This window comes from Panthera leo, chromosome F2, assembly GCF_018350215.1.
Source record: "Panthera leo isolate Ple1 chromosome F2, P.leo_Ple1_pat1.1, whole genome shotgun sequence".
In the NCBI taxonomy this organism is placed as follows: domain Eukaryota; kingdom Metazoa; phylum Chordata; class Mammalia; order Carnivora; family Felidae; genus Panthera; species Panthera leo.
In genome coordinates, this window is record NC_056695.1 from 20547564 (window position 1) to 20573370 (window position 25807).

The window sequence follows — 25807 nt, forward strand, 5'->3', positions numbered from 1 at the left end:
ATTAGCCTCATTACGAAAAAAGGTTATTTACGGTTTATGAACTACCGTTTCTAACTTATAGAAGCCAGAAGCTTTCAACTTTATCAGCATTGTCTCACATAGGACACGACGTCTGTGTACATGTGCTCTGCTTCTACGAGGTCCACTGCAGTGTGAACGCTCCGGGAGGGCTAGCGTCTCCCAAACACGGGCCTCACCAAGTGCTATAAATGAGCGGATGCTCACGTATTCAAATAGCTGGTAATTCTCCCTCCCAATTCTCATCCTTTACGCCATTTTAAATAATCCTTTCTTCTCTCTCCTCTATTTATAAAGCAAATGGAAACTCGAGGGACAGCTGATGACAGAGCAGCCCTGAGTGAAAAAGCCGAACACACCCGGCTCGTCTGCCTGAGCTTTTGACCATGGAGGGTACCTTAGATATAAGCCTGGCTTTTCCGACGTGCGATCTTTACTGTGACGCCTGACGCAACCTAGTTTAACTTCTCTGGCGCAATTATGATTTTATTCGGCCTGGTACCTGTGACTGAAATATAAATTAAGTTCGGAAGCACGATGAAGGTGATGGTGGTTGCACTTCATTTATACTGGCCGACGGGGCATCGGCCAGGCGGGTGGGCACGCGGAGGGAGGGAGACGGGCTGAGGTCTGACTTGTGTGTTGCTCTTGGGCCTGGTGGCTCTCAACTGCCGAGTCAAATCCAGCTGGCCCCGACACAGCTGGCAGCGGAGTGCTCTGCAAGGGCTACGCACGGCTCTCTGGCAGCAGAAAACTTTACTTTCTTCAAATGGCCCCGCAGGAAAGGATGTTCGTAATCCGCTTCCCCACCTTTTTTATTTCTCATTTTCCGCCTGAAGGAAAGGCTCACTGTCTGAAGACCTCAACACGTATGAAGAAAAGAAGGTGACATTCTGCTTACTGTGAGAAAGATATTTACTGACCACCTACCAAACGTTCACCGGGCCGGGTATTTGCGGAGTGCATTTACATAGCTCGTGATTTCTTCAACAGCCACGCAACCTCAAGATCGTGATTGCTAAACTCCGTATGAGGAAATGGAGTTTCAGGCACAGAAAATAATTCGCCCAGGTTCAAAGAGCCTGTAAGAGGCAGATCCAGGATTCAGACCTGGCTTCTGTCTGATTTGATTCTAAAGTCTCGCTGCCTTTTAAAAAATAATTGAGTAAGCAAGCAATATTTTTAAAATAGTAGATTGAGACCATCAAAGTGTATCTGGGCTTTTCATTTGGTTTTTAACTCCTGCCTCCCTTTTCAAAACACATTAATTTTCAAATTAATAGGAACATTATTATAAGAATAAGATATGACAGGGTGTTTATTGTTGCTGCTTCTTGGGTGGTTGTGGGATGCAGCCTTAGGATTAAACCTACGGGAAAAGTATGGCAGAGTCCCAGCGTGACACATCTTAACGTGTTTTATGGTTTGAAGGGGGAATTACCAAGGTTTTGCAAAACTTTAAAACCTTGTGCAAGACCTTGATAGTAAAAAAAAAAAAAACAAAAAAAAAAACAGAAAAAAACCAACAACACATAACTGTTTTAAAGTGTGAAAGTACTGCCTACCATGCAGTGTTCACAAAATTGTCTCGTTCAGCTTCAGAAATCGGAAACAAGTAGCTTGATTTCTCCACCACAGTATCAGCAACCAGAAACGCAGTCACTTCGAAGCACTATCAAACTTTAACCAATTATTTCTCCTAAGAGCTCTAGGAATGTTATTCTATCCATTTGCTGATACCAAAAAATGAAGAAGATACAAAATTGAGGTTAAACTGAGGGTTTTTTTTTTAACGTTTATTTATATTTGAGAGAGCGAGCGAGCGCAAGCAGAGGAGGTGCAGAGAGAGGGGGAGACACAGAATCCGTAGCAGGCTCCAGGCTCTGAGCTGTCAGCACAGAGCCCAATGAGGGGCTCGAACTCACGAACCACGAGATTGTGACCAGAGCCGAAGTAGGACGCCCAACCGACTGAGCCACCCAGGTGCCCCTGACGTTTTCTTGTTTTCTTCTCTTTCTTTCTTTCTTTTTTTTTTTTTTTTGGAGACTAAGCAGAGTTTTTGATGACTAGTCGATCTCAAAGGGAAAAGAAGGAAGACAAAAGAGGTGAAGGGCTACCGAGGCAGGCGCTGAGAGCAGAAACTCGTTGAATGCTTAATGATATCATTTTGATGGAGAAACCAGGAAATAAAGACTGATTTTCAGACTGGGTTGGTCTGAGGAACTGTGTTGTGTATGCTATGTGTATATTTTTAAGTTCTTAAAACAAAGAACTACATGTGTAAAATTTTTTAAATATGAAACTGAAGCTTAATAGTAAATGTATAAAAATGAAAAATCCTATGATGATAATATGCAAATAGATAAGCTAGGAGTTTATGACTGACGGCAAGTTTCAGGTCCTACACCTACACAGACAAAGATATTATTTCTCTAAAATCTGCCTCTTTTGAATATCACATAAAAAGGGAGAATAAAAACAATGAACTCTGAGAGGATGCAGTCAAAAACAGATTACAAGAGATAATAATCTCCCCAGCCCTGAAGGAAAGCAGTGTATGAATACTTGAAGAGCATTGGCCCTGAGCCCCCAAGACACTGTTCATACTTGCCTAATACTGATTTTTTTTTGGCACCACAAAGTCCAATGTGTTTTTTTTAAAATATTATTTTCTTAATTTTTTTCTGTAGGCAAAAATATCAAAGAAGAGAGGCAGAAAATGATCTCTGAAAAAAAGAAAACCCCAGGAAGAAAGCTGTCATGTTCCGTGTTTCAACTTCACAAAAGAATTCTGACTAGAGGCTTGAGCCTTTCAAATCTCTTGTCATTCAGGATATGAAATTCTAATCTAGCGGCCGTGGCCAGTTGAGGCTCCGACTTAATCAAATATGCTGACTAGCTGAAACAGGAGGTGGCTTCCTTTCCTTACTTCTGGTTTCCATCTTTAGTTGGCTTCTCACTTGCAAATTATGACAGTCACTTGCTGTGCAAGCAATGAAAATTCCAACGAAGGGGAGGAGAATCAGTGGGCACCTAATTGAGTTTTACTAGATGAAAAGTTACATCACCCTGCCTCACCTCAGTCTCCTCTGTCTTTAGGGAATTGCTGAATTTTATATAAAGCCTATTTATAAACCACTGCAAGTGATACTTGCATTCATCTTGCACTGTGACATCATTTCCTCATCAATAATTTAAGCAGAAGAAACGGATTAAAGGGACTCTGAAGCGACTTCTCATACATGAAAAAACAGAAACCAGCTAAACTCTCCAAAAGATTAATTCGGGCCTCTTACCTTGTTCTTTGATCTGACGAATTTGCTTCACAGTTTCTTTTAAGATTGCACATTTGTCAGGTTTGAAGTTGAAGTTGTCTATATCATTAAAATTTGCAAAAATCAGCTCGGCGAGTTCTTCAATGTATTTATTTTCCTGTTCACGATTACGCTTCTCAGTGCTCCTCTTGGGGCTACAAAGAAGAAACATGGTTTTTATTATGCATTTGAAAAAAAAAAAAAGCTATTATAAAAAAAGAAGCATGTTACACAAGTTCTAATAAAAAGATAACAAACAAAAGTCACTTACATAAAACATGGAAGTACTTTGGGGGAAAAAACCTGAATGTGTCCTACATGTTGCATGTTTTACTGAAATCAAACTCACCCCAGCATGTGATTATAGATTTACTTGTGTGATCATTTGTTCAATGTGCATAACGTCCCCCAGTGGACAGTAAGCCTCACCATGACAAGGATCAGGACGATCTGCTCATCACCCAGCTTAATACAACACTTGGCAGAAGTGGGCATCGAATTTACTGTTGAATACATAGAGGGATGTTTTAGACAAGCAAGGGAGATTATTTTATACAATTTTAAAAATTTACGTAAGATTAGTAAAAGAAGAAAGGGAACTTAACCCAGTTATAATAGGAATAAAGAAATGGCAGTGATTTTTGGTAAAGCATAAAAAGATACAAATAAACCTTCATCGTTTCACGGACTTCTTTTGGATGTTGGTAATCAAACCAGTCTTTTTAGATAATGCAAAAAACCACAGTGCAGCTAGAAACAAAAGCGAAACTGACCCAGGATATTTGTTAACTCTCCAGTCTGAATGACGTGCAAAATATAAACAGTCTAAGGTCAACTAAAGTTTTAAAAAGTTAATGGAAAGGAGGGAAAAATAAAAATTGGCAAGACCTTCTCATTTGAATTTAAGATAGCAAGTTCCCTCTGACACTAACATTAACAGCGTACAACCTTTTTTTTTTTTTTTTTTAGTCGAGGGCCCACTAAATGACATTCAAACAGTACAATAAATAAGGAAAGTAAGTTGTTTGACCAAGTAACTTTCTGTAGTTTTAATATACAATTATTTGTATATAATACCCAGTGATAAAATTTAGTAGTCTGTAATATACTTCCAGGCACCAGCACAGCACTAGGTAAAACATTAGCCCCTCCACTGAAACAGTCTCCATTTTATCAATCTGTCTTCTTGGGTGGATTCCTGGCATTAAAGACATTTGACAGACAGAAAGCTGAGGACGGCCAGGAGGTAGTAGGTAATCTAGAGGTAACATACTGGAGCTAAGGGTTGGGGGCTGGGATGTGGACAGTGACGATTTAATAGACTTGTTTTGCTTGGCAACTAACAGGGGAAAAGGCAACATGAAATACTGGCTTTCTGCTCTGTCTCCTTCTCTGCCTGTCTTAATGCCTTTCTGGTCCTCTTCCCTTTTGTTTTCCATCTGCTCCTTTTTACCGGCCACTTAACAGAAGTTGCTGTTTGTGTTTAACTTTTAAAATCGTTTATATGATTTAAGCCCTCGAAAGAATGAAGTCTCTCTTCTACCTTTGTTTCCCATTTGCCTAGTTCTCATCCCCCAAAATGGGTTAACAACTCTTAAGTGTTTCTTAATTATCCTAAAACAAATGGTTTTATACCAGTGGTAGTACTCCGTTAAGTGTGCTCTAAACCTTGTTTTTCTCTGTAACTATTCTTAAGAGATTCTTTTTATATCAATCCATTAAGTGTCTTTGTTCTTTTTCACAGCTGTATTGTAGTCTAGGTTATGGATATATCACCGGCTGTTTAAACGGTTCCCTATAGACATTTAGGTTTCTCCTAATCTTTTGCAATTATTAAACAATGCTGTTTAATAGCAAGTAACCTCAGTGTTTGTCATTTTGCACATGTGAAAGTATACTGTTGGAAAATTCCCAGAAGCATGCATTTATAATTTTAGTAGATAATGCTAAATTACCCTGCATAGGGATTATAACAACGCACACTTCCATCCATAAGATGTGACATGGAACTTGCTTTAAATCATTTGTTTTACTCACTGAAGGGCCACAATCTTTGTCACTAACCCACAAAACAATTAATTAATAAAAATAAAACCCAGCGTATAATTAACAGCAAATTCTACTATGGGATCTCTTGTCTTTATGACATTCTGTGATCTAACAGACACGAAAATATGGAAGACTGAAAATTATATAATGAACCTGTTTTAATAGTGAAGCACACAGGGGACATCAGAAGTATGTAGCTTCCTTCTTGTAAAGAATCATAAAATCTGCAACTCATTAGCATAACCAAACGTAAGCTAAATAATACTTATTTAAAGGTTTAACTGTTAAAGAGAAAAAAACCAAACACAACATTTCGATTGGGTGTAAAATCAATGCTAAAATATCAAAAAAGCAGGCATGTGGCTTTCATGGCCAATACTGATTCTGTTTTTCAGCAAGAATCTAACCTGGGTCCAAGCTGGTCAGGACATTCCTTGCGCTTTCTTGTCTCTGCCCTGGATGGGTCAGAGGTATTTTCTCCCATCCCACTCATCTTGAACACATATCAGCAACTAAAACAAGAAAGGGGGAGGGGGGTAGAAAAAGAGAACAGAGCTGATGATAAAGTGCCTGATCAATTTACCAACCATGAAAGAACTTTGACTTCAATCAGAAATTTGACAACAGTCATTAACACATTGTTCTGATTAATATGCATGTGTAACTTATAATGAAAGGGCTCAGTTTTTGTTTACCTTGCTTAAAAGTTAAGCATCTGTAAAGGTTAACGTTTAAAAAAACAAACAAGCCTACCTCACTGGGCCCATACTCTTTAAACAGACATCGTAGTTCAGCGACACCATCAACTACAATCTGCTAGCCCTGGGTTTCTGCCGTCAGCCTTCAGTTTCAGGAGTGATCTTGCACCCACGGGGAAACTACAGGTGTTGTAAGGGGCTCCTCCCAGTCTCTGTTTTGGGTTGGCCAGCGTGAAGTCTGTGCTGCAATAGCTCACCCATGACAGACAGCCCTGGCAAGAGGCAGTGCCCCACCACTAAGCCGAATGTTTCCCATCTGACCAGCTAGATCTGACCCGCCTGTCCTGGCCTTGCACAAGGCCTCCGTGAGCAACGCTCCCCAAACAGAGGATGTTCGCACCTCCCCCTGGAGTCTCCCGAACCCTCCACCCCCATCCCCCACCCGGGCAGCAGCTGCCTCCCTGCTCCCTTCTCGCTCGTAGAGCCCTCTCTCCCCAGCAGCTTCCTAAGCACACCTCCCCTCCGCGGTTTCCTCTCACACATCCTGCCGCTCCTATGTTCCCTCCCTCGGCTAATTCTAGCTGCTATCACCAAAGGTCTCAAAATGCATTTAAAAAAGGAAAAGAAAAAACCCCAGGGAATATTATTGACCCTAACGAAGGAGGACAATAACTGGCTCCTGCTTACTGGATTCCTTCCAATAAGAAAAGAACCGGATATACAGTAAGAGAATCAGAGTATTCATGTTGGTCATCATTAGCAAAATCAAAAATAATATTTAAATATGTGAAGTATGGAATGATAGAGGTTTAAGCTCTAAAAGAACTAAACAAAGGGACTAATAACAGATACTGGGAAAACAGTAGAGTTGCTTGAGCACAAGGTGCTTAATAACTGCTTAGAAAAAAAAAAAATGGGGCCTGAAAAGATTAAGTCAGTACTTAAGTCATTCTTAGAGTTCCAATTCTATACTAGTTCCCCCTTCCTTCGGTCTCCCAGGCTTCTAAAGTCACCTTCACCCTCCTTAGCTTTCTAGAGTGGCTTTTCTTCCTTTGTAGATTGGAAAAATCAGACGGAAGGGCAAGACAGCAGAAGGTAAAGGAGTTAAGAAAAATGCCAGAGAGTAACAGGTTCATGGAGAGCAAGGACACTGAGGAGGGTGGGCTAAGAAAACACCACCCAAGACTGATCGTTGTCACATACCCATCAAACTGCCAGCCTTCCCTCCGTGTACTCTGAGATGCTCAGTCTCCCTCCAGTCATTTCTTCAGGTCACAACTCTGATCCACAAGGGCAGAGGAATGAAATTTTTTCAGAGTCACGTGTAAGCAGGACGAAGAAACACTGTATCAGTGGAGGGGGGTCCCACCAATTGTACATTATATTCAAGACGTCACACAGGAGGGGACAATTCTGAAAGCTAATGCCTGAGCTTCCTGCTAGTTGGAGCCGTGTAGCCAAGTCCCAAGGTCCTGTACTGTGGCCACAATTTGGGGCTGATAACAAATTTAATCTGTATTTAGTTACTCATTTAGAATTTACAAGGCACCAAGCAATTCCCAGCCATGATTTAATCATCCAAACAGACTATGAGAGTCAATCGAGCAGAGAAGCTAATGGCCAGCATCCACGTCCAAGGTCCACCATTTGGTTAGCTGTGGGACCTTAAGAAGTTACCTCTCATGCCTTAATGACCTTGTCTGTAAAATGGGGATAATTATGAGCATCTCCAGCCCAGGACAGTTGAGCAGATCAGCCAATGGTGGAACTGGGATTATTTGTACGCAGGCTCACATACTCCTACTCCTAACTAAGATGTTACGGCAAGGGTCTCCTCATCAAATATGTCATTCTTCTAGTAATCACACAGGCACAGTCAGGAGAGAGAAGCAGCCAGATATGGACTGCATGCGGTTCTGTGCTGGGCTCTTTCCCCTCGTCTCAATGTCCCTCATTTATTCAAAGACTGCCTGCCCACCTGCCAGAATGAGTCAGGCTCAGTGCTCAGGAAGCACAAGGAGGCATGTTGCTCTCCAGACAACAAGGTTAAGAGGGATGATACACCTGTATGTAGGAAAAACTCCAATAAGTAAAATGGGTAAAGGTATTATATGACTGGTACTGGCTCCTGCGGGCTGTAAGATCCAATAAAGAAGAACACGTTGCTGGCTCCGTTAGGGAGGCACAGGGGTGGCCTTGACAAAGACCTGTGAGCTCTAACAGTGGGGAGGGGGAGGGGAGCCAGGGCATTGCAGGAGGTATAAAAGGACAGCGGGGAAAGCAAAAACCTCAACACCAAAACCCTTCTCAGATGATACCTATGAACATTCCTTTTTAGCATTTCTCTTAGAACCACAATTCTCATGGTTTCACTCATGAGCACGTAAAGAAAAACATTACCCATCCAATCTAAGTAAGCTTTCAATAAATGAACTCGAGGATTTTCACCCTGGAAGCAGTGTCCTACAAATCATAAACATTCAAGTGAATTTATTAAAAACTGCATTTATTTATTTTGAGAGAGAGAGAGAGAGAGAGAGAGAGAGAGAGAGTAGGGGTGCAGAGAGCGAGGGAGAGAGAGGATCCCAAGCAGGCTCTGCACTGTCAGCACAGAGCCTGATGCGGAGCTCAATCTAAGGCACTGTGAGACCATGACCTGAGTCAAGAGTCAGATGCTTAACTGACCGAGCCACCCAGGTGCCCCTCCAATAAATTTTATCATCAAAATATAACACTCAATATATAACAAAATGCCCTACATAGCAGCTATACGTGTTAAGTTTCTTGGTGAAAATTGCCACCCCCCCAACCCCAGGGTCTTGCCATATATATATTAAAAACAGCAGAAAAATCAGAAAGCTTTTCAAAAGACACTTGATATAAATGACTATCTTACTTACAGACTATACTCCGTTTGGATTTCGCATTAACTTCAGCCATCATCGATTTAAAATTTCCCCAAATACATAAACTAATAATTGCAACGTGGCAGGAAGGGGCAGAATTGATACACTTCAACTAAGGGGCTAGAAGGAGTAAAGCAAGGAGCTAACAATTTCTGGTCTCAGTATAGAAAACCATTTGAGAAGACGGTTTATATTTTACTTGTGTCTACCCAAGACTGGCTCACAAACCACTCTATTTGTAGCTCTGAAACATCATTAATTTCCTCCTGAAGTTAAGTTATTTACAGGCCAAGTTTTCCCTTTTATTACTATGTGATGGTACCTTAAACACATTTCCTCAAAATAAATTTTAACTTTGTGAACATACTTGCTTCTTATTTTTCTGTGTCTACCCCATATGTCCTCTATTCTGAGCAATTTTCCGGGGCTCTGTATGCCCAGTACACACGGCCAACCATCCTGTAAACCACCAAAGGAAAAAGAAGGGGGGGGGGGGACTATATAATTAGGGACAGGAGGATGCATTCTGCCGGCCATGGCCATCAGGTTGGGGATGCTCCCTCTGAACCACTGCTCATCAACCAGGGGAAAATAAAAGACAAGACCCTCAGAAGAAAAGGGAAAAAAAAAACGGGGGGCAGGGGGAAAGCAAATTTAGGGTTGAAGCTGGGAAAGGAGGAGGAGGGTGAAGGTGCTGGCGGGCAGCAGCCTGCTCCCGGGCTCCTCTTTCTTGCCTACCACAGGGCCAGAAGTAGATGAAATCCTGGAGCAGACGTGTGGATTTATGTCCTGGTCTTGAGTGGATGAACCAAATAAATAACGGTGAGCCTCATTAACGAGGCGCTCGAAGAGAAGTGTGCTGCTCTAATCTGGATGACTCTGACTGATATTCTTAATGCCCTAGGTGAGGCTTCGCGGGCGGCAAGTGTTAGGATTTCACACCAGAACGTGTGCTGGGGCTAGGGGAGTTAATTTTTCCCCCACTCAAGTGACACGGATAAAAACCAGAGATGGACAGAATGATAGATTCGATAAACAGATTTACGACTACCAGTGTGCACTTAGGTACAGAAAAATCATCTAAAATAAACTATATGGATAGCTGACTTTTAATGCATTTTCGCAGATCAAAGTTAAAAGTCAATTCCCAATAAAAGGGTCTGAAGACTTTTTTGTCTGAAGAGACCAAAAAAAAAAAAAAAAAAAAAAAAAAAAAGCGAAGGGCAGCAGTGAAGGTTTAGGAATCTTATTTTGTAAGCAGGCCTAAATTAATAGCTTCTTAAACTTTTTGCACATTTTCAACATTCACATGAAATCAAAATTCTTGAGTGTTTCACTCTTGGTTCTGAAACTATTCAATGTAAATCACAAAAACTGAAAAAGACACAAGTAAACTCTTGGGTCGTATCTGATGGTAATTACAGTCATCGAGAACAAGCCAGTTTCTACCAGATGCGGGGGGCTGTGAAAGGACAAGTCTGGAAAAGGAGTTTCAATTTGTCCCTTCTCGTTATCTACAACAAACAATAGTCCTCCCCTCCGTCCTCTGATACCAACTTGTATCAACCAGACGGTAGAGTTACAGCCACCAGAATTAAGGCATGCTTTTTTTCCCAAAGTGACGGTATTCTGGGAGAGGTGAACAATGCCAGCGATAGCCCTAGCATCATGACAGAAAGCAAAATGCAATGCTGAGCCTCAACACAATTAAAAACTGTACTTTCCTTTCATGAAATTCATCAGTGTAACTTAGAGGGTAACAAAGCTGTTGCTCCCAATACAGTCTCATACCATTAAAGCTAATTAATCATCCAGACTTCATGCAAACGATAATGTGCATTTTATCTTTTATCAGTACTGGCCATCTTCCAAACAAGGCCTGTAAAACTGTCAGATTTATTATACGTGGAACAAATTCAGTTAAAGAATAAATAAGGATAATACTGTTGCTGAAATCCAAACACAGTGAGTGATCAACATCAGATCTCTCTGTTGCTAGTTCCAAGCAATATTTTTTAAAAGTTAGACCCTCTCTGAAATTCCTCACTTTGAGATGAAATTTATAATGAAATGACATACAAAGAGCTGTTGAAACAACTTCTCTTATCAACACTCACAAGAGGAGGAGATACCTGATAAATCATCTAGTTCTTGATATGAGACTAGAGAGGCTTCTTACAGCCTCCAAGGCCTTCCAGGTTCTTTCTGAATTCTCTTTACGGGAGATACAGGACATTGCTGGGTAACCTGTAGTCTGATTCCTCATGCACTTTATAAGACTAAGAAATACTCAAGCAATACTGAAACTGTACATAAATCTTCAATGAAACACCTTTCTATTTCTATTCTATTAAATCACGAAAGGATAATCTTCTCAGCCCTCCATCGGTCAGACGCCCATCTCAGCAGTTAAAGATGTATTCATTACTCCTTTATCACAAGTGAAAACATTTGCTCATTCTAAACTCGCAACAATTTTTCCCTTATAAAGTATACGGTGTTTTGGGGCGGGGGGGGGGGGGGCGTGGATCTCTTTACTTTCAGAAAGAACAATTTCTGGGCCAGTCTCTGATAAGTCTAAGGGAAAACAGTATCTAATGCTTAAAGATGCAAAATGTGCTTTTGGAGTACATAGATCACTGAGAAAGGCAGAAAGCAGAGAATGGCCAGACCTTGGACGTCAGTAAGCCGATACAGAGACAAAGACCTCTAACTGACGGAGGAGGGGAAATACCTCTTTCCAAAGTGTCAAGTGGACAAAATTACCCGAAGCAAACATTATTTTGGCAAGACCCCAACTCTTGGTTAGAATTAAATATTCTCTGCAGTAAATACAGAGATTATGCAAGGACACACTGCTGTGTATAAGTAAGCAAACAAAGTAAGTAAGCAAAGAACAAATAAGCAAAGAAGAAGTAAAAAACAAAGAAATAAGCAAACACACACCTGCAAATATAAGTACAACCATGCAGATTTACGAAGTGCAAGGATGAGAGCACAAGGAAAAAATCAAACTTTTACTTTCCACTGGCAAAAGAATGAGTGCATTTAACACAGTGACAGAGGATGCTACACAGTATTTCCGAAATAAATTGTAGCTAGTCAAATGGTACATTCTTTTCCCCAGAGTGTTGTTATTACCCTTTTGTACTAGATCGTAAGGATACTTTCACCTTCATCTTTACAAAACATTACATTGCTTCTTGCTTTTCATACAATATTAATTTACCTCACACATTACAGTGCGTATCTACAGATTCAAACTTGTAAAACTGCACGTTAATTCATACAGTGACAACAGATTGTAAAGTTTCAGGAAACTCACTTCATACCAATACAGAAGAAAAGGCATCTTCTTTGGAAGCCAATTCTCATTTTAACTTCACTAGCTTTGAGCAACTTACTGCACACCTGACTTTTTACTCAGCTGCAACCAGGCAAACACAAACTACTATTATCAGGATCCGATTTTTCAGTGATGAAGCACGAACCGTTTACAGTTGAAGACAGTTAAAGAGGAAAACACAGCCTACAACTCGGTACGACTATGCTCTGAGTCAAATGGCTTCGGCACCTACCTCCTCTTACGCTGTTTCTCACTCCACAGAAAAGTAATACAGCGTATAAACAAGTGTTTAAGCTGCGGACCTCCTTCCTTTTCAATATGCTCTTGGATTTACTTTTGCATAATGGCCTTAAAGTGGTATATTAGACAGTAACTAGAAGACATATTCCATTTTCTGACTGAAAGCCAATAATACTCATGAATTTTTTAGCTGAAAGACACTTCAAGATGCCACTGGGAAGACTGGAATAAACACATTAGCCTGCAAATGGGCAGCAGCGGCTCTTGAACACGTGCTGCAACGATCAAATAAATGGCCAAGCGCGCGTTCACGGGTTCCACAAAGATTCTGCCGTGAACATTTCCATCATCCGCGTACGTCTTAAAGAAGGAAAAGATCCTCTCGTCAAGTCTCATCTCAGCAAAAGCCAGTGCAGGGTGTGTGAGTAGCAGAGACCTGCGCTGAACTATCACTACCGACAGGGGGGAAAATGTCTAGCCTGACATCAGTGGCAGAAGACGGTTTCTACTTTCTGAATGCTCATAGGCTAAGTTCCTTAATATAGCCAGGCCCTGGGCTGCTTCTCTCCCCAGCGCCGTCAGCCGTCAGCCGGCACTAAGCCGGCCAGGAATAGCAAGGCTAGGTTTCAATAAGGCCTTGGCAGGGAAGGCAGGGAAGGCAGGGAAGGCAGGGAAGGCAGGGAAGGCAGGGAAGGCAGGGAAGGCAGGGAAGGCAGGGAGAAGGGGCCGCACTGCCTGCGAAACACAAGCGCGGCCCTCCCCTTCCAGCAGGGTATACTCGGCCCCTGGTCGGTATTCCAAAAACCAGGGTTCACTGAAGGCTCAGGATTCTGGAAAGACGTCATCAAACCAAGAACTACAATGGGGTGCTCGTGTTGGGAGTTTCAGAACTTGTCCAGATTAAAATTCATTTATCTTTCTTTATTCTGAAACCCATTTTAAACCTCTTTATGAGATTTAAAAAACCCAAAACTTCCTTAATTTAGGAGAAAAACTTACTGAAATGCCAAAGGCAAGATCATCTGTTTCTGTACGAAGGGCGTTTTTATGATTCCAGGTAACAAAACATTTTTAACTAAATAAATGAAAGTCCTCTCTCATAGTACTGTATGTTGGGGTGTGTGTGTGTGTTTACTAACATTCATGAAGCACTTATTATGAGTTAAGTACCTTGCACACACTTTCTGGCTTAAAAATCCCCATTTTTATGTTTATATACATGTGTATACACACACACTCTCTCTTTCCCTTACAGATTATCTAACCTCTCTGACTGTTTCCACGGGTAATTTGCCCAAGTCACACAGATAATAAATGACAGGTCAGGAGTCAAACTCAGATATAATTGTAATAACTATTATTTACTGAGTACTTACTAGCTTGGCAGATACCCTCTATGTACTTTACACATACGAACCGCTTCGGGGCCTGTAACAACCTATGGTTAGCCCCATTTTACAGATGAGGAAACAGAGATATAGAATAAAGCAACTTGACCATGGCCCCAGTTAGGAAGTTTTAGAGCTAATAAGTAAATCCAAACACTTCCTCATTTCTTAACCACTGCAATGTGAGCACTGAGGTTCCTGTATTTCAATACTTTCACTGAAGAGAGAAACACAAATTATTACATACTATAGAAAGCAGTATATTTTAATTTAATCTGATTATCAGTGAATATATACTTTGGAAGTACTTTTCTTTTTGCGAAAAGCCTACTGGTATTATTGCAAAATGCAAAACATCTTTCTACAAAAAAAGTACCTACTTTAGAATCATTCATCTCTCCATTCAAAACCTAATTAATGCACCGAGCACCGTTGCAGACATTGGAAATAGAGCCATGAACAAAATGAAGGCCCTGTCCTCCTGAAGCTCACATTCTAGTGCAGAAAGGAAATCATGCTTCAGCTCATAAGCAATTATTCCCTGAAGAGAAATGAAGTCGTATCGTTACTGTTGAATTTCTTATGAAATTGTTGAAATAACAAAACCAGCTAGAGATTTTCCCTGGCACACTAAGAATATAGAGTTTCATTCCAAACAGTACAATCCTTCTTTTCCTACAGAATTGGAAGTAGTAATTGGTTAATTTTAAAAGTCAGGTATCAAGAACCATTATAGAAAATAACACCTACTACCTTTCTTTTCTTGAGAGAGCGAGAGAGAGAACACGAGCAGGGGAGATGGGCAGAGGGAGAATCTTAAGCAGGCTCCATGTTCAGGGAGGAGCCCGACATGGGGCTCGATCCCATGACCTGCGATCACGACCTGAGCCCAAATCAATGCTCAGTTGCCTAAGCCACCCAGGCATTTCAACGCCTACTCCCTTTAATCATTTTGTTTTAACTTTAAACATAAAAATATACATTTGAGTATCAGTCTCCTTTGGAGTTTTGTACTGATATCATTAAGCATCGTCTACTACTATTACTAAAATAGAGCTAGAAATTGTAGATAACCCGATTTCTTATAAGATCTTACGAGGTATATTTTTATTATTTTTTCCTATTATAGATATATGCTGCATACACTTACTTGACAGCAATTTTTGTCCATTTGAGGTTTTTAAAGCATTTGTCTTGGTTTCTATAGAAACATATATGTCTTTTCAAACTCCCATCACAATCATCTACGTCATATTTAAGTAAATTATACAATTACAAGAACAAGTGGCAGAAACCAGTATAGGTGAGAAGCTGGCTCTTGGCAGACATGTAACGTCAGTGCAGGGTAGAAACGTGTGGAGTAGGCTGCAGTTGCCCACCAGCCTGGAGCGCTCAGGGTACAGCAGCATCAGTCCTGTGATTTACAGAGAGGAGTAATCATGGCATTATTCTAGCCTATCAGTCCCAATGGAGGGTGATTAAGCAAATCGGTATTTACGCAAAGGTAACCTGGAGGCGAGGTCATTCAATCATCCAACAAATATCATTGAACTGTGCCATGCTTGGTTCTAGATATTGGGGGATACAGCAGTGAACAAAACAGACCAAGTCTTTTGTCCAGGACTCTTACATTCTAATAAGAAAGTGGAGAGGGAAGAAATAGTAAAACGAACATTTATTACATCAGATAGTGATTAGCACTTTACAGAACAACGTAGCTTTTTAAATGGGTGGTCAGGAAAGTTCTCTCTTGACACAGTGACATCTGAGCAGAGGCCTTTCTAACAGAACTCTAAGATTCATAATAGAATTTATTATGCAATCATGAGAAGCTATACAATGTAGTGGCTCAGAGCACATCTTCTGTTGTCCACTCTGGTTTGGAATCCTGGGAATATCCCATATTAGTTATGTTAATTATGTTAATTAACCTCTTTGAACTGAACTTTCTTCATTTCTTCAAGAAATAATAACATGTAACTTTTTAAGTTTGTTCAGAGCATGAAATGTAAAGGGAGTACAATGGTGATTGGCACCTGGTAAGGATTTATCTAATAAATGTAGCTATTATAGGTTGAATTTGATAGCATATAAATGTTTACAAAATAATCTAAGCTGATGGTGAAAACAGATGGAGAAGATTAATTTATAGGAAAACTCGGAAGAAACTTCACCATAATATTAACAGTTAAATTGTTCTGATGGACACTATGGATGTAATTTTTCTATTTTCCAAATTTCCTTTCATTAACACATCAGACTTTTATGAGTTTACAAAAAGAATGGAAGGAGGGAAGAGGAAAAAAAGGGAGAGGGATGAGAGGAAGGAAGGGGGAGGGAAGTGAAGGGGGAAGGGGGGGGAGGGAGGGGAGGGGAGGAGGGTTGTGCTGCTAGGAAAAAAAACAAAACAACAAGCAAACCATAAAGAGATTCGTTAAATAACTAGCTCTCTGGAATGCAAATTATAAATGTACATGGTTTTTACATCCATATTTTTAGGAAGAATATTGCATAAAATCAGATAAGGTTACCTTATAATAAGTAAGAAACACAAAGACTGCCCCAAATAATTAGAAATAGATTTCATTTAAATGGAATTTGAAGTATAAATTATTTCCTTTGGTAAATCAAAAACATATCCTACAATAGTTTCCAAACTACTAAAACTATCTTACAACTAACTTCTTCTCCAAATTTACCCAAAGGTCTTCTATATAAGAAAGATGGAAGTTCTTGGTCATTCTGGACTCATCATTTATTCTCCTTTACTTCAGGAACTTTCTCATGTTTTCTCTCCTACTGACATGACTCTCTTAAAGCAAGAAAAATACACAAATGACAAGAGTCTTCCAGCAAAGGTTACTAAAATTACTCTTTTTCCTCAGGAAAATCATAGCCCTCAAGCTCAGCTGAAAAGCCAGCCTCTTTATGAAGGTTTCCTAGACTCCGGGACGAAGAATTAAAGATTCCCTTCTCCTGGGGCACCTGGGTGGCTCAGTGGGTTAAGCGTCTGACTTCGGCTCAGGTCACGATCTCACAGTTTTTGAGTTCAAGCCCCGCATCGGGCTCTGTGCTGACAGCTCAGAGCCTGGAGCCCGCTTCGGATTCTGTGTCTCCCTCTCTCTCTGCCCCACCCCTACTCATGCTCGTGAGTCTCTGTCTCAAAAATAAACATTTAAAAAAAAGAAAAGAACAAAAGACTCCCTGCTCCTTGTTCCCAAGCGCAGGGATGCAGAAAATTAAGACAACACTTCTTTCTCCTGCACCATTAGAGGGTCCGTGGCACTCTCCCAGCGTTCACCCTGCTGCCTCCCACTGCAGTTTCTGGGTTCCACAGGGGACACTCAGGATACCCCTTCTTTCCTGCTTTTTCTCATTCTCACTCATTTTAAGTCCAGACTTTCTTCGGAGTTCTTTATCTGCAATCGAACAGGAAAACAAAGTAGGCGCAGAATTTTTAAGCACGCCCCAGGGATAAAGAATAGGAACCGAATCAAACGCTTGTGGTTGGAGAAGAAACTGGCACGTGGTGACAAGCCCTTTTGGCAGTTTAAATTATGCTTCCTCACTACGGTAAAACCCGGCTCAGAAGTCTTTTTTCTGAAATACTCTTTTTTTTTTTTTTATGTGTGTTTTTTCTCTGTTCTCTACCGCTCTTCTACGGAAGTGGAAAATGAGCAAGAAGGAAAAACCTGGTTTGGTGGGAGGACCTCTGAATCATTTTTCACCATACAAATTCCTATAAACTTTCTTTTGGTCTCATTGTTACAATAACGCCGAATGCTATTTGCTGCGAGGCGATGGCTGCCATTAAAAATAGCGAAGGGCAGCTCTGGACCAACACCCTCCTCCCCCCATAATCCAATTTGGTCTTCCAAAAATAAACCAAATTAAGCGCTTTTCCTTGCAAATAACACACACCTACAGAATGATTTACCGAGAATTACTAGAATTTAGAAAAGTTGGTTTACGACAATTCAACACTCTAAAGACATTTTTCAAAATAAAGTTGGCGCCTAAAACTACGAGCCACAACACTCTGACCATTTTTTTCTCTCTCAAATGTTGGATTTTGGTAACCATCAATACTAACCACACTGTAGTTTATGAGAGTTTATATTTCAGTTTAGGTTTCAAACTTGGGACACACAAACAGCTTTTAAAAGAACAATCACGTTATTGTTGTGACTGTCGAGCTCCAATAGAGCTCCACTCTCTGACCTCGGGATCAGAGGCCAGGGAGCCCTCGGCTTTTGAGGACTTGGTGAAGAGGGCAGAGGTGTCCCGGAGAGCCGCAAATGGAGGGTCTTCTCCCCTTACTAGCTTCAGATGGACGGGGGCGTTGTACCGTGTAGAACTAAAAATATAATTGGACTCAGGAACGGTAGCTTCTAACTCCCCATCGGACAGTTGACACGAATTTAAACCCAAATCAGCTTAAAGGGTGTTACGAATAATAATTTAATGGATGAAACAAGGGTGGCCCAGAATAGGCACTGAAAAGATTAAAACAGACTCCTATTGCAGAGCGTTGTTCTCCACCTTTTTCTTTCATGAGTCCTAAACCGTGCTTCCACTGAGAGAATGAAGAGTAATTGTTTTGTAAAACCTACACCTTTGGATAAAGATCTGTAAGACCGTTGCATCTTATTTAACCATCACAGACAGGTAATCAGCTTGAAATGACACTTAAAAGAAAGTAAGATAATTGCTGGACACCTCAGAGACAGCTAACTATATAATATTCCCTTTGTCTGGTACCAAAACCAAAGGGATAAGAATTCATTCAGCTGAAACTCAAGCCCTGGTTGCAGTTGGGCGAGACAACGTGGAGAAAATTAAGCTGGCTTTCAGAGATATCACAATATATCGCATGTGTCTTCGTGTTGACACAGGCATATGATTTCTTTAGTTTGGTGTTTTGTTTTATGCCAGTGTTTCAAAACCTACAGCAATGACTATTAGGGCAAAAACACATCTGGGCCAGGGCGATTAAGTTTTATGTAAGATTTAAGTTTCTAATTAATACAGGTAGATCTCTTTTTGGTATTAAAAATATAACCTAAATTATAGGGTTTTAATTTAAAAATCTATTTGCATTTCTTTCCTTCTGATGTTCAACTGCACTGATAATTACTGAGTAGCTGCTAAGGGCAAATTACTGTGTTCTACGGACACGGCAGTACAATTACTGAGTGAGAAACTGAACTTAATCTCAAGAAATCAAAGATTTAGGAGGAAGAAACAAGAATGGAATTAACTAACAGAGAATACAGTATATGAAAAATACAAAGTGCTAATAAGGAGAAAATTGCCTCTTCTTGTGGGGAGGGGTGGCGGAGGCTTTAGGAACCCCTGAGTTGGGTTTTGGAGAACGGGCACAACTTTCCAAAGTGGAAGCCGGGGTGGTGGTGAGGGCACAGGGGAGTAGACACCTGCAGAGCACCAATGCAGCAGAGTTAACGGACCGCAAGGGCGGGCCAGGGTTGCCGGCGGGACACGGCGCCCGAAAGCTGAGGAGCTGAGGAGATCTTTCCCTCCTCACCCAACCTCTCCTCCCAGCCTGCTGTCAGGCCCTGGAACTGCGGCCCTGGGTGCCACCCAGGAACTGTCACAAATGCATACTCTGGCCTCCAGCCCAGCCTGAATGAATGAGGAACCCTGGAGGCAGCCGGCCCGCCATCAAGCCCTGCGATCGGATGCCTGCTGAGGTTTACCACCGCCCTAAACTCGAGAGATTTTCTTGCCCCATCCGTGACCTGAAATCCAACTAATTCATAGTAATTATCTTCTTCCCCGATGGGGAAGGAAAGGGCCAGATAAGGCAGAGTACGTTTTATTCACTGGATTCACTTATGCACTGGATATTTATTAAGTGCCTAGTTTGTAAAGTCAGAACATAGAAAGCCTCAAATGCCAGAATGAGTAGTAGTTGTTGATTTCATAAGCTAGGGGCACAATGAAAAGTTCTGAGCCAAAGGTAGTAAAGTCACAGAGATAGGAAGATAAGTGTGGTCATGGCATAAATGACGTTTCGGGCAGTGTTGGAGCGGGGAGGGGCTGAAGGCTGGCTAAAAGGATATCGCAGAAGGCTGCATAGTGTATGACTGCATTTATATGAACTGTCCAGAATTAGTAAATCCATAGAAACAGAAAGCAGATTAATGGTTGCCAGGGGTTAAGGTGAAAGGGAAATTGGGAGGGACTCCTAATTAGTACAGGGTTTCTTTTCAGGTTGATGAAAATGTTCTGAAACTAGATGGTGGTGGTTGTGCAAGGTGTGAATAAACTAAAACCTCCTGAAATTGTACACTTTGAAGGGTAAGCTTTGTGTTATGTGCATCATATCTCAGCAAAGCTGTAATTATAAAAAAAAAAAACAAAACAAAACAACAACAGCAACAACCACAAAAGCCCCACAAACTTTTAAGCCTGGTGCTGATAACCTGGCAAAATTGTGGAATAGACATATGAGTGCTTTGCAAATATTTAGAATATACACTGATGACTATTATGAGCAAGAATAACTTCTCTAACAATTCATCCCAAATGAATTTTGCTAAAGAAGTTAAAGTAAGAATTTTATTTTTAAAAAGTTTTATTATTTTTGCTTAAAAGTGATACATACTCATAGTAGAAAATTTAGAAAATACAAAATGCTAACGAATAAGGTTGCATATATTTCTACCCCCCAGAGAACCACTAACTTTCCACTCAGTATTTTAAAGTTCATTTATATTGAGAGAGAGTGCATATGCACTGGCCCAAGAGACCACAAGGGGGAAGGAGCAGAGAGAGAGGGAGAGACAAGATCCCAAGCAGGCTCTGTACTGTCAGCACAGAGCCCAAGGCAGGGTTTGAACCCACAAGCCAAAGAGTGAGATAATGGCCTGGGCTGAAATCAAGAGTTGGAAGCTCAACCAACAGCTACCCAGGTGCCCTTTACTCAGTATTTTAAAATGTGTTGTAGGTATACATATAATTAAGCACACACACACACACACACACACACACACACACACAAATTTTACAATGCTTTTTGTTTTCTTAATGTTATACACTAAAATTTTTCTGTGATATTAAATGTCTTCATAAACATAATTTTTAGTGGTTCTATGCTATGTGTCATATGAAGATACCATAATCTAATCATTTTCTGTAGCTAATCATTAAGATAGCTTCTGCTTTTTACTACTATAAATAATAGTATAATAAAAATCTTTTATATAAATACTGATCCATATTTCTGATTAACAATAATCAATAGTCTCAATAGTCAGAAATGTAATTACTAGATCAAAGAGTGTGACTGTATTTAAGTCCATTTATGCATATTATCAAATTGCTTTCCAAAAAGGTTGTATTAACTTACAATCACCTCAGCAGAGTACATGAGTCCCCATTTCACCAAAATTCACAATAATAATAGGTATTATACTTTTTTTTTAAATTTGGAGATCATGGCAAGACATTATTTTATAACTTAAACTGATTTCTGGTAATTGAAGATCTTTAAAATGCTTATAAGAACTTCATTTTTGCTTTGATGAAAGACCACTGAGTCAGGGATATGGCAGAGACACAACATTCAAGTCCGCTAGGCGTCTCACATAATGCTCCTGCGGAGACGAAGGCAAAATGTTTCCACTGGTGGTTCACAAATCTGGCTAAGGAATCACCCAAGGAACTTTTAAAAATATGACTTTCCTGGTCCCGCCCCAGGCCAGCTAAATCCACGTCTCTTGCAGGACTCCAGGTGATGGGCCCAAGTCTGACTAGCACTCACTGGAAAGGAGCAGGAGGACTTAGAACTACGGGGCTGGATGACAATGAAGAATTAGTCCAGGTTGTGGAATACCATTCTTGGCATTAATTAACTAATTGTTATAAACAAAGAGAAGTTCTCCAGTCTAGTCTGCTTTATTTTTTTAGTCACTCACTCAAAAAAAAAGCATCTATTCGTCAGATAGGCAGATGACACGAAACATAGCTATTGTGCTTGATAACAAGATGAATTTTTTGAAAATCTTAGTATTGGCAGTCTAGAATAAAGAGTGCAAGGGGTGCCTGGGTGGCTCAGTCGGTTAAGCATCTGACTTCGGCTCAGGTCATGATCTCATGGTTTGTGGGTTTGAGCCCCACATCGGGCTCTGTACTGACAGCTCAGAGCCTGGAGCCTGCTTCAGATTCTGTGTCTCCCTCTCCCTCTCTGCCCCTCCCCTGCTCGTGCTCTGTCTCTCTCAAAAATGAAATAAACGTTAAAAAAATTTTTTTTAAAAGTGCAAACACGCAGGATGACATTATTTATTCAATATCTTTGTTATTAAAATAACGTCAACACCTACAAAAACAAATACCTAAGGGGCGCCTGGGTGGCTCAGTTGGTTGAGCAGCCGACTTCGGCTCAGTCACTGTGGGCATTCTGTGTGTGACGGTGACTTGAAGCTCTCTTCTGTTTCTGCTTCTGAGAGGTCGGTGTATAAGGGTGGCTCTTAAGAAAATGGCATACTTGGGGCGCCTGGGTGGCTCAGTCGGTTGGGCGTCCGACTTCGACTCAGGTCACGATCTCACTGTCCGTGGGTTCGAGCCCCGCGTCGGGCTCTGTGCTGACAGCTCAGAGCCTGGAGCCTGTTTCAGATTCTGTGCCTCCCTCTCTCTGACCCTCCCCCATTCATGCTCTGTCTCTCTCTGTCTCAAAAATAAATAAACATTAAAAAGAAAAAAATACCTAAAATAAATAAAATAAAAACAATTTTAAATAGGAAAGGAAAAACCTCACAACCTTTCCACTCTAGTATATTCGGTATTTGAATTTCAGCAAAGATAAAACTACTCTTACATTTTATCACTACCTATTATTCTTATTCTGTCTTGTGCTTCTTCCCTAATATAACCTGTAACAATTCTACTCTACCCTGCATCTCTCCCTGTAACAAATTCCCCTGTATCTTTTTTTCTTTAGTGTTTGTTTATTTTTGAGAGAGACAGAGAGAGACAGAGAGAGACAGACAGAGAGACAGAGAGACAGAGAGAGAGAGAGAGAGAGAGAGAATGCAAGGGATGGGTAGAGAGAGAGGGAGACACAGAATCCAGAACAGGCTCCAGGCTCTGAGCTGTCAGCACGGAGCCCGACGAGGGGCTTGAACTCAGGAGCTGTGAGATCATGACCTGAGCTGAAGTCGGACGCTTAACCGACTGAGCCGTCCAGGGTGCCCTCTCCCCTGTATCCTTAATCTATTACAGAGTATGTAACCATTTTGGCTCTCCTGTAGTCCATTGCAGAAGCTGCTTGCTTCCTCACTGTACACATACTAGGGATAGGAGGTGGGGTCATATTCTTCACGCTCCTCAGACCAGCTACTGGCCATCACTCTATTACAGGGTGGCCTTGTATAAAAAACTGCTTTTTGAAACCCATGACATTGAAACATCCTCTATCTGCTTTCAAGTCTGAGATTTACCAACATGCCACTTAATCCTCCACATTTACTGAAAAGTCTGGTGTGTGATTAGTTCTTCCGCTTCAACCCAAATTGGTCATCATCCTGAGCGATTTCAAAGTCTGTGTGGATGAGCTAACACCTCTCCTCATATGTCCCCATCTGTCTCAGCTCCAACAAAGCTCGCCTCCATTTCGCTTTAGTCACTGCCTCCTATGATCGTACCCTGAACCTTCTTATCACCCAGAACTGTTGCGACTGTTCATGCCACTCCCTACCCCCCCAACCCCCGGCCCCATCTCCTAGCACACTAGCTTTCTTACTTTCTCCTCAATGACTGGTCTTCAGTGTATAAGGAACCCTAGTCCCTCGCCCCTTCCACTCACTCCACTCCCTACCACTAGATCTTACCACTAGACCCCGGGCACCCTCAGTTCCCTCTCACACGTTTCGTCTCATAAGATTCACCCCTCAAAACTCAATCCCAAGACTTCTCCACCCTTAACTTTAAGTGAGAAGCTGAGCCCTGACAGAAAAAAAAATTATATAGCTAAGGGGCAGAACAGCCCCACAGACATTCAAGGCTTTCTACACTTGACTTAGACCCGTAGTCCTGCCTGCTAATTCTTTTATGTGTTCTCAAGTCAGCTCCTTCTATTTACTCTGACAGTTATTTCCAGCTTTTACCACTTCCACAAATAGCTGCTCAATCTGACTTGACTCAACTTCCCTTCCTCCTTCTCACAAAGATACCCACCGCTATCGTCACCCTCATTCCTGGTGTCTCAGAGGACGCGCGATCCCTCCTCTTGTAAACACTAACACTCCTACCCCATTTCCTATTTCCTACCCTACCTTCTCTGAGACTTTGCTACCAAGCTTCTTTTTACCAAAATTTCAACCTCCTCCTCTCTACTATAAGCACACTCAGATCAAATCCATCCTTAAAAACAAACAAACAAACAAACAAATGAACAAACACCATGCCCCCTGATTGCGCGTCCTTCTCAATCTCCCATCTCTCCTTCACAATCAGACCTGCCCAAAGACTAACAGATGTGTGGTCCCTTACCCCAAACACTTGGGGGCCACAGAATTTAGAACTCAGATAGATAGATACATGTTAATTTTAGGGAGAATATGTGGCATATACCATATATCATAACATCCCCACAGGGACCTGTGGAAACATTCTGTAATCGAATTCAATATTATTTCTGCAGCGAGATGTATGAATATTCACACTAAGTGGGACAAATGAAGATTATAAATCATTTCACATCCATTCAGGTCAGGTTTTACTGCCAAATGAGTTATAAAAACCTTTCCATTTTCAGAGTTTGTTGAATTTTGAGATTCAAATAAGGGAATGTAGGCCTGTGGTTTATTCCAATTCCCTTCCACTCACTTCAGGATCCAAAACAATTGAATTTCTTTCCCCATCACTCCAGTAAATATGCCATCTCTAAGTTTTCCAGAACATTCGAATGCCAAACCTGCAGAACTCCTGGTGTACCGTGTGTTGTATTACTTAGCCCTTCTGCTGTGTTTGCCCATCGTGATCGCATACCCGCCAGGGATCCCCCCTCAATCTCTATTCCAAGGCTTCCATGACAGAGCACTCTGTAGGTCCTCCTCCTACACGGCTTACTTACTCTTCTCTAGTCTCTTTCCCTTTGTTGTTCTCTGGACCTCCATCTCGGCCAATCCTCCCATCGGTAGTCATCTTCTTTTTCTTCTTCCTCTCTTTAAAAATTATTTTTAACAGCTCTATTGAGGTATAATTCACAAGCCATAAAATTCACCCTTTTATCTTTTTACATTTATTTAAGTAATCTCAACACCCAACACGGGGCTCAAACTCATGACCCTGAGATCAAAAGCCACATGTTCTATCGACTGGGCCAGCCAGCCCCTCCCAAAATTTACCCTTTGACTTGTAGATTTCATGATTTTGGTCTGGTCACAGAAGTGTACAACCATCACCTTATCTAATTCTGTAACATTTCATCATCCCAAAAGGAAACTCCGTATTCATTATGCAAATACTCCTCACTCCCTTCTCACCCAGGCCTTAGCATCTACCCCCACTTTCTATCTCTATGGATTTGCCTAGCCTGGACACTTCATATAAATGAAACCACATAATTTGTGGCCTTTTGTGTCTCACTTGTTTCAATTAGCATAATGCCTTCAAATTTCAGCAATACTGCAGCACTTTTCAGTACTTTATTCCCTTTTTAAAAAATGTCTTATTTATTTTTGAGAGGGGGAGAGGGGAAGTGAGAGAGAGGGACAGAGAATCTGAAAAGGGCTCTGTGCTGACAGCAGCAAGCCTGATGTGGGGCTCAAACTCACAAACCACGAGATCATGACATGAGCCAAGGTCAGATGCTCAACCGACTGAG

General features: G+C 41.1%; 1 protein-coding gene across 9 annotated transcripts in view; it reads right to left on the bottom strand.

Moving 5' to 3' along the window:
• NCOA2 (nuclear receptor coactivator 2) overlaps nucleotides 1-25807 on the bottom strand; it is a 289097-nt gene that overhangs the window by 100836 nt on the left and 162454 nt on the right. For 5 of the 9 annotated variants that reach the window (XM_042924354.1, XM_042924353.1, XM_042924345.1 and 2 more), the window contains exons 3-5: nucleotides 7283-7359; nucleotides 5789-5893; nucleotides 3315-3487 (exon numbers count right to left, since the gene is read on the bottom strand). In XM_042924354.1, the coding sequence (XP_042780288.1) occupies nucleotides 3315-3487; nucleotides 5789-5874 (259 nt within the window). In that variant the 5' untranslated portion in view covers nucleotides 5875-5893; nucleotides 7283-7359. Of the gene's footprint in view, nucleotides 1-3314; nucleotides 3488-5788; nucleotides 5894-7282; nucleotides 8042-25807 lie in introns of those variants that run through there. The other 4 variants (XM_042924346.1, XM_042924352.1, XM_042924350.1 and 1 more) reach the window with 2 other exon arrangements.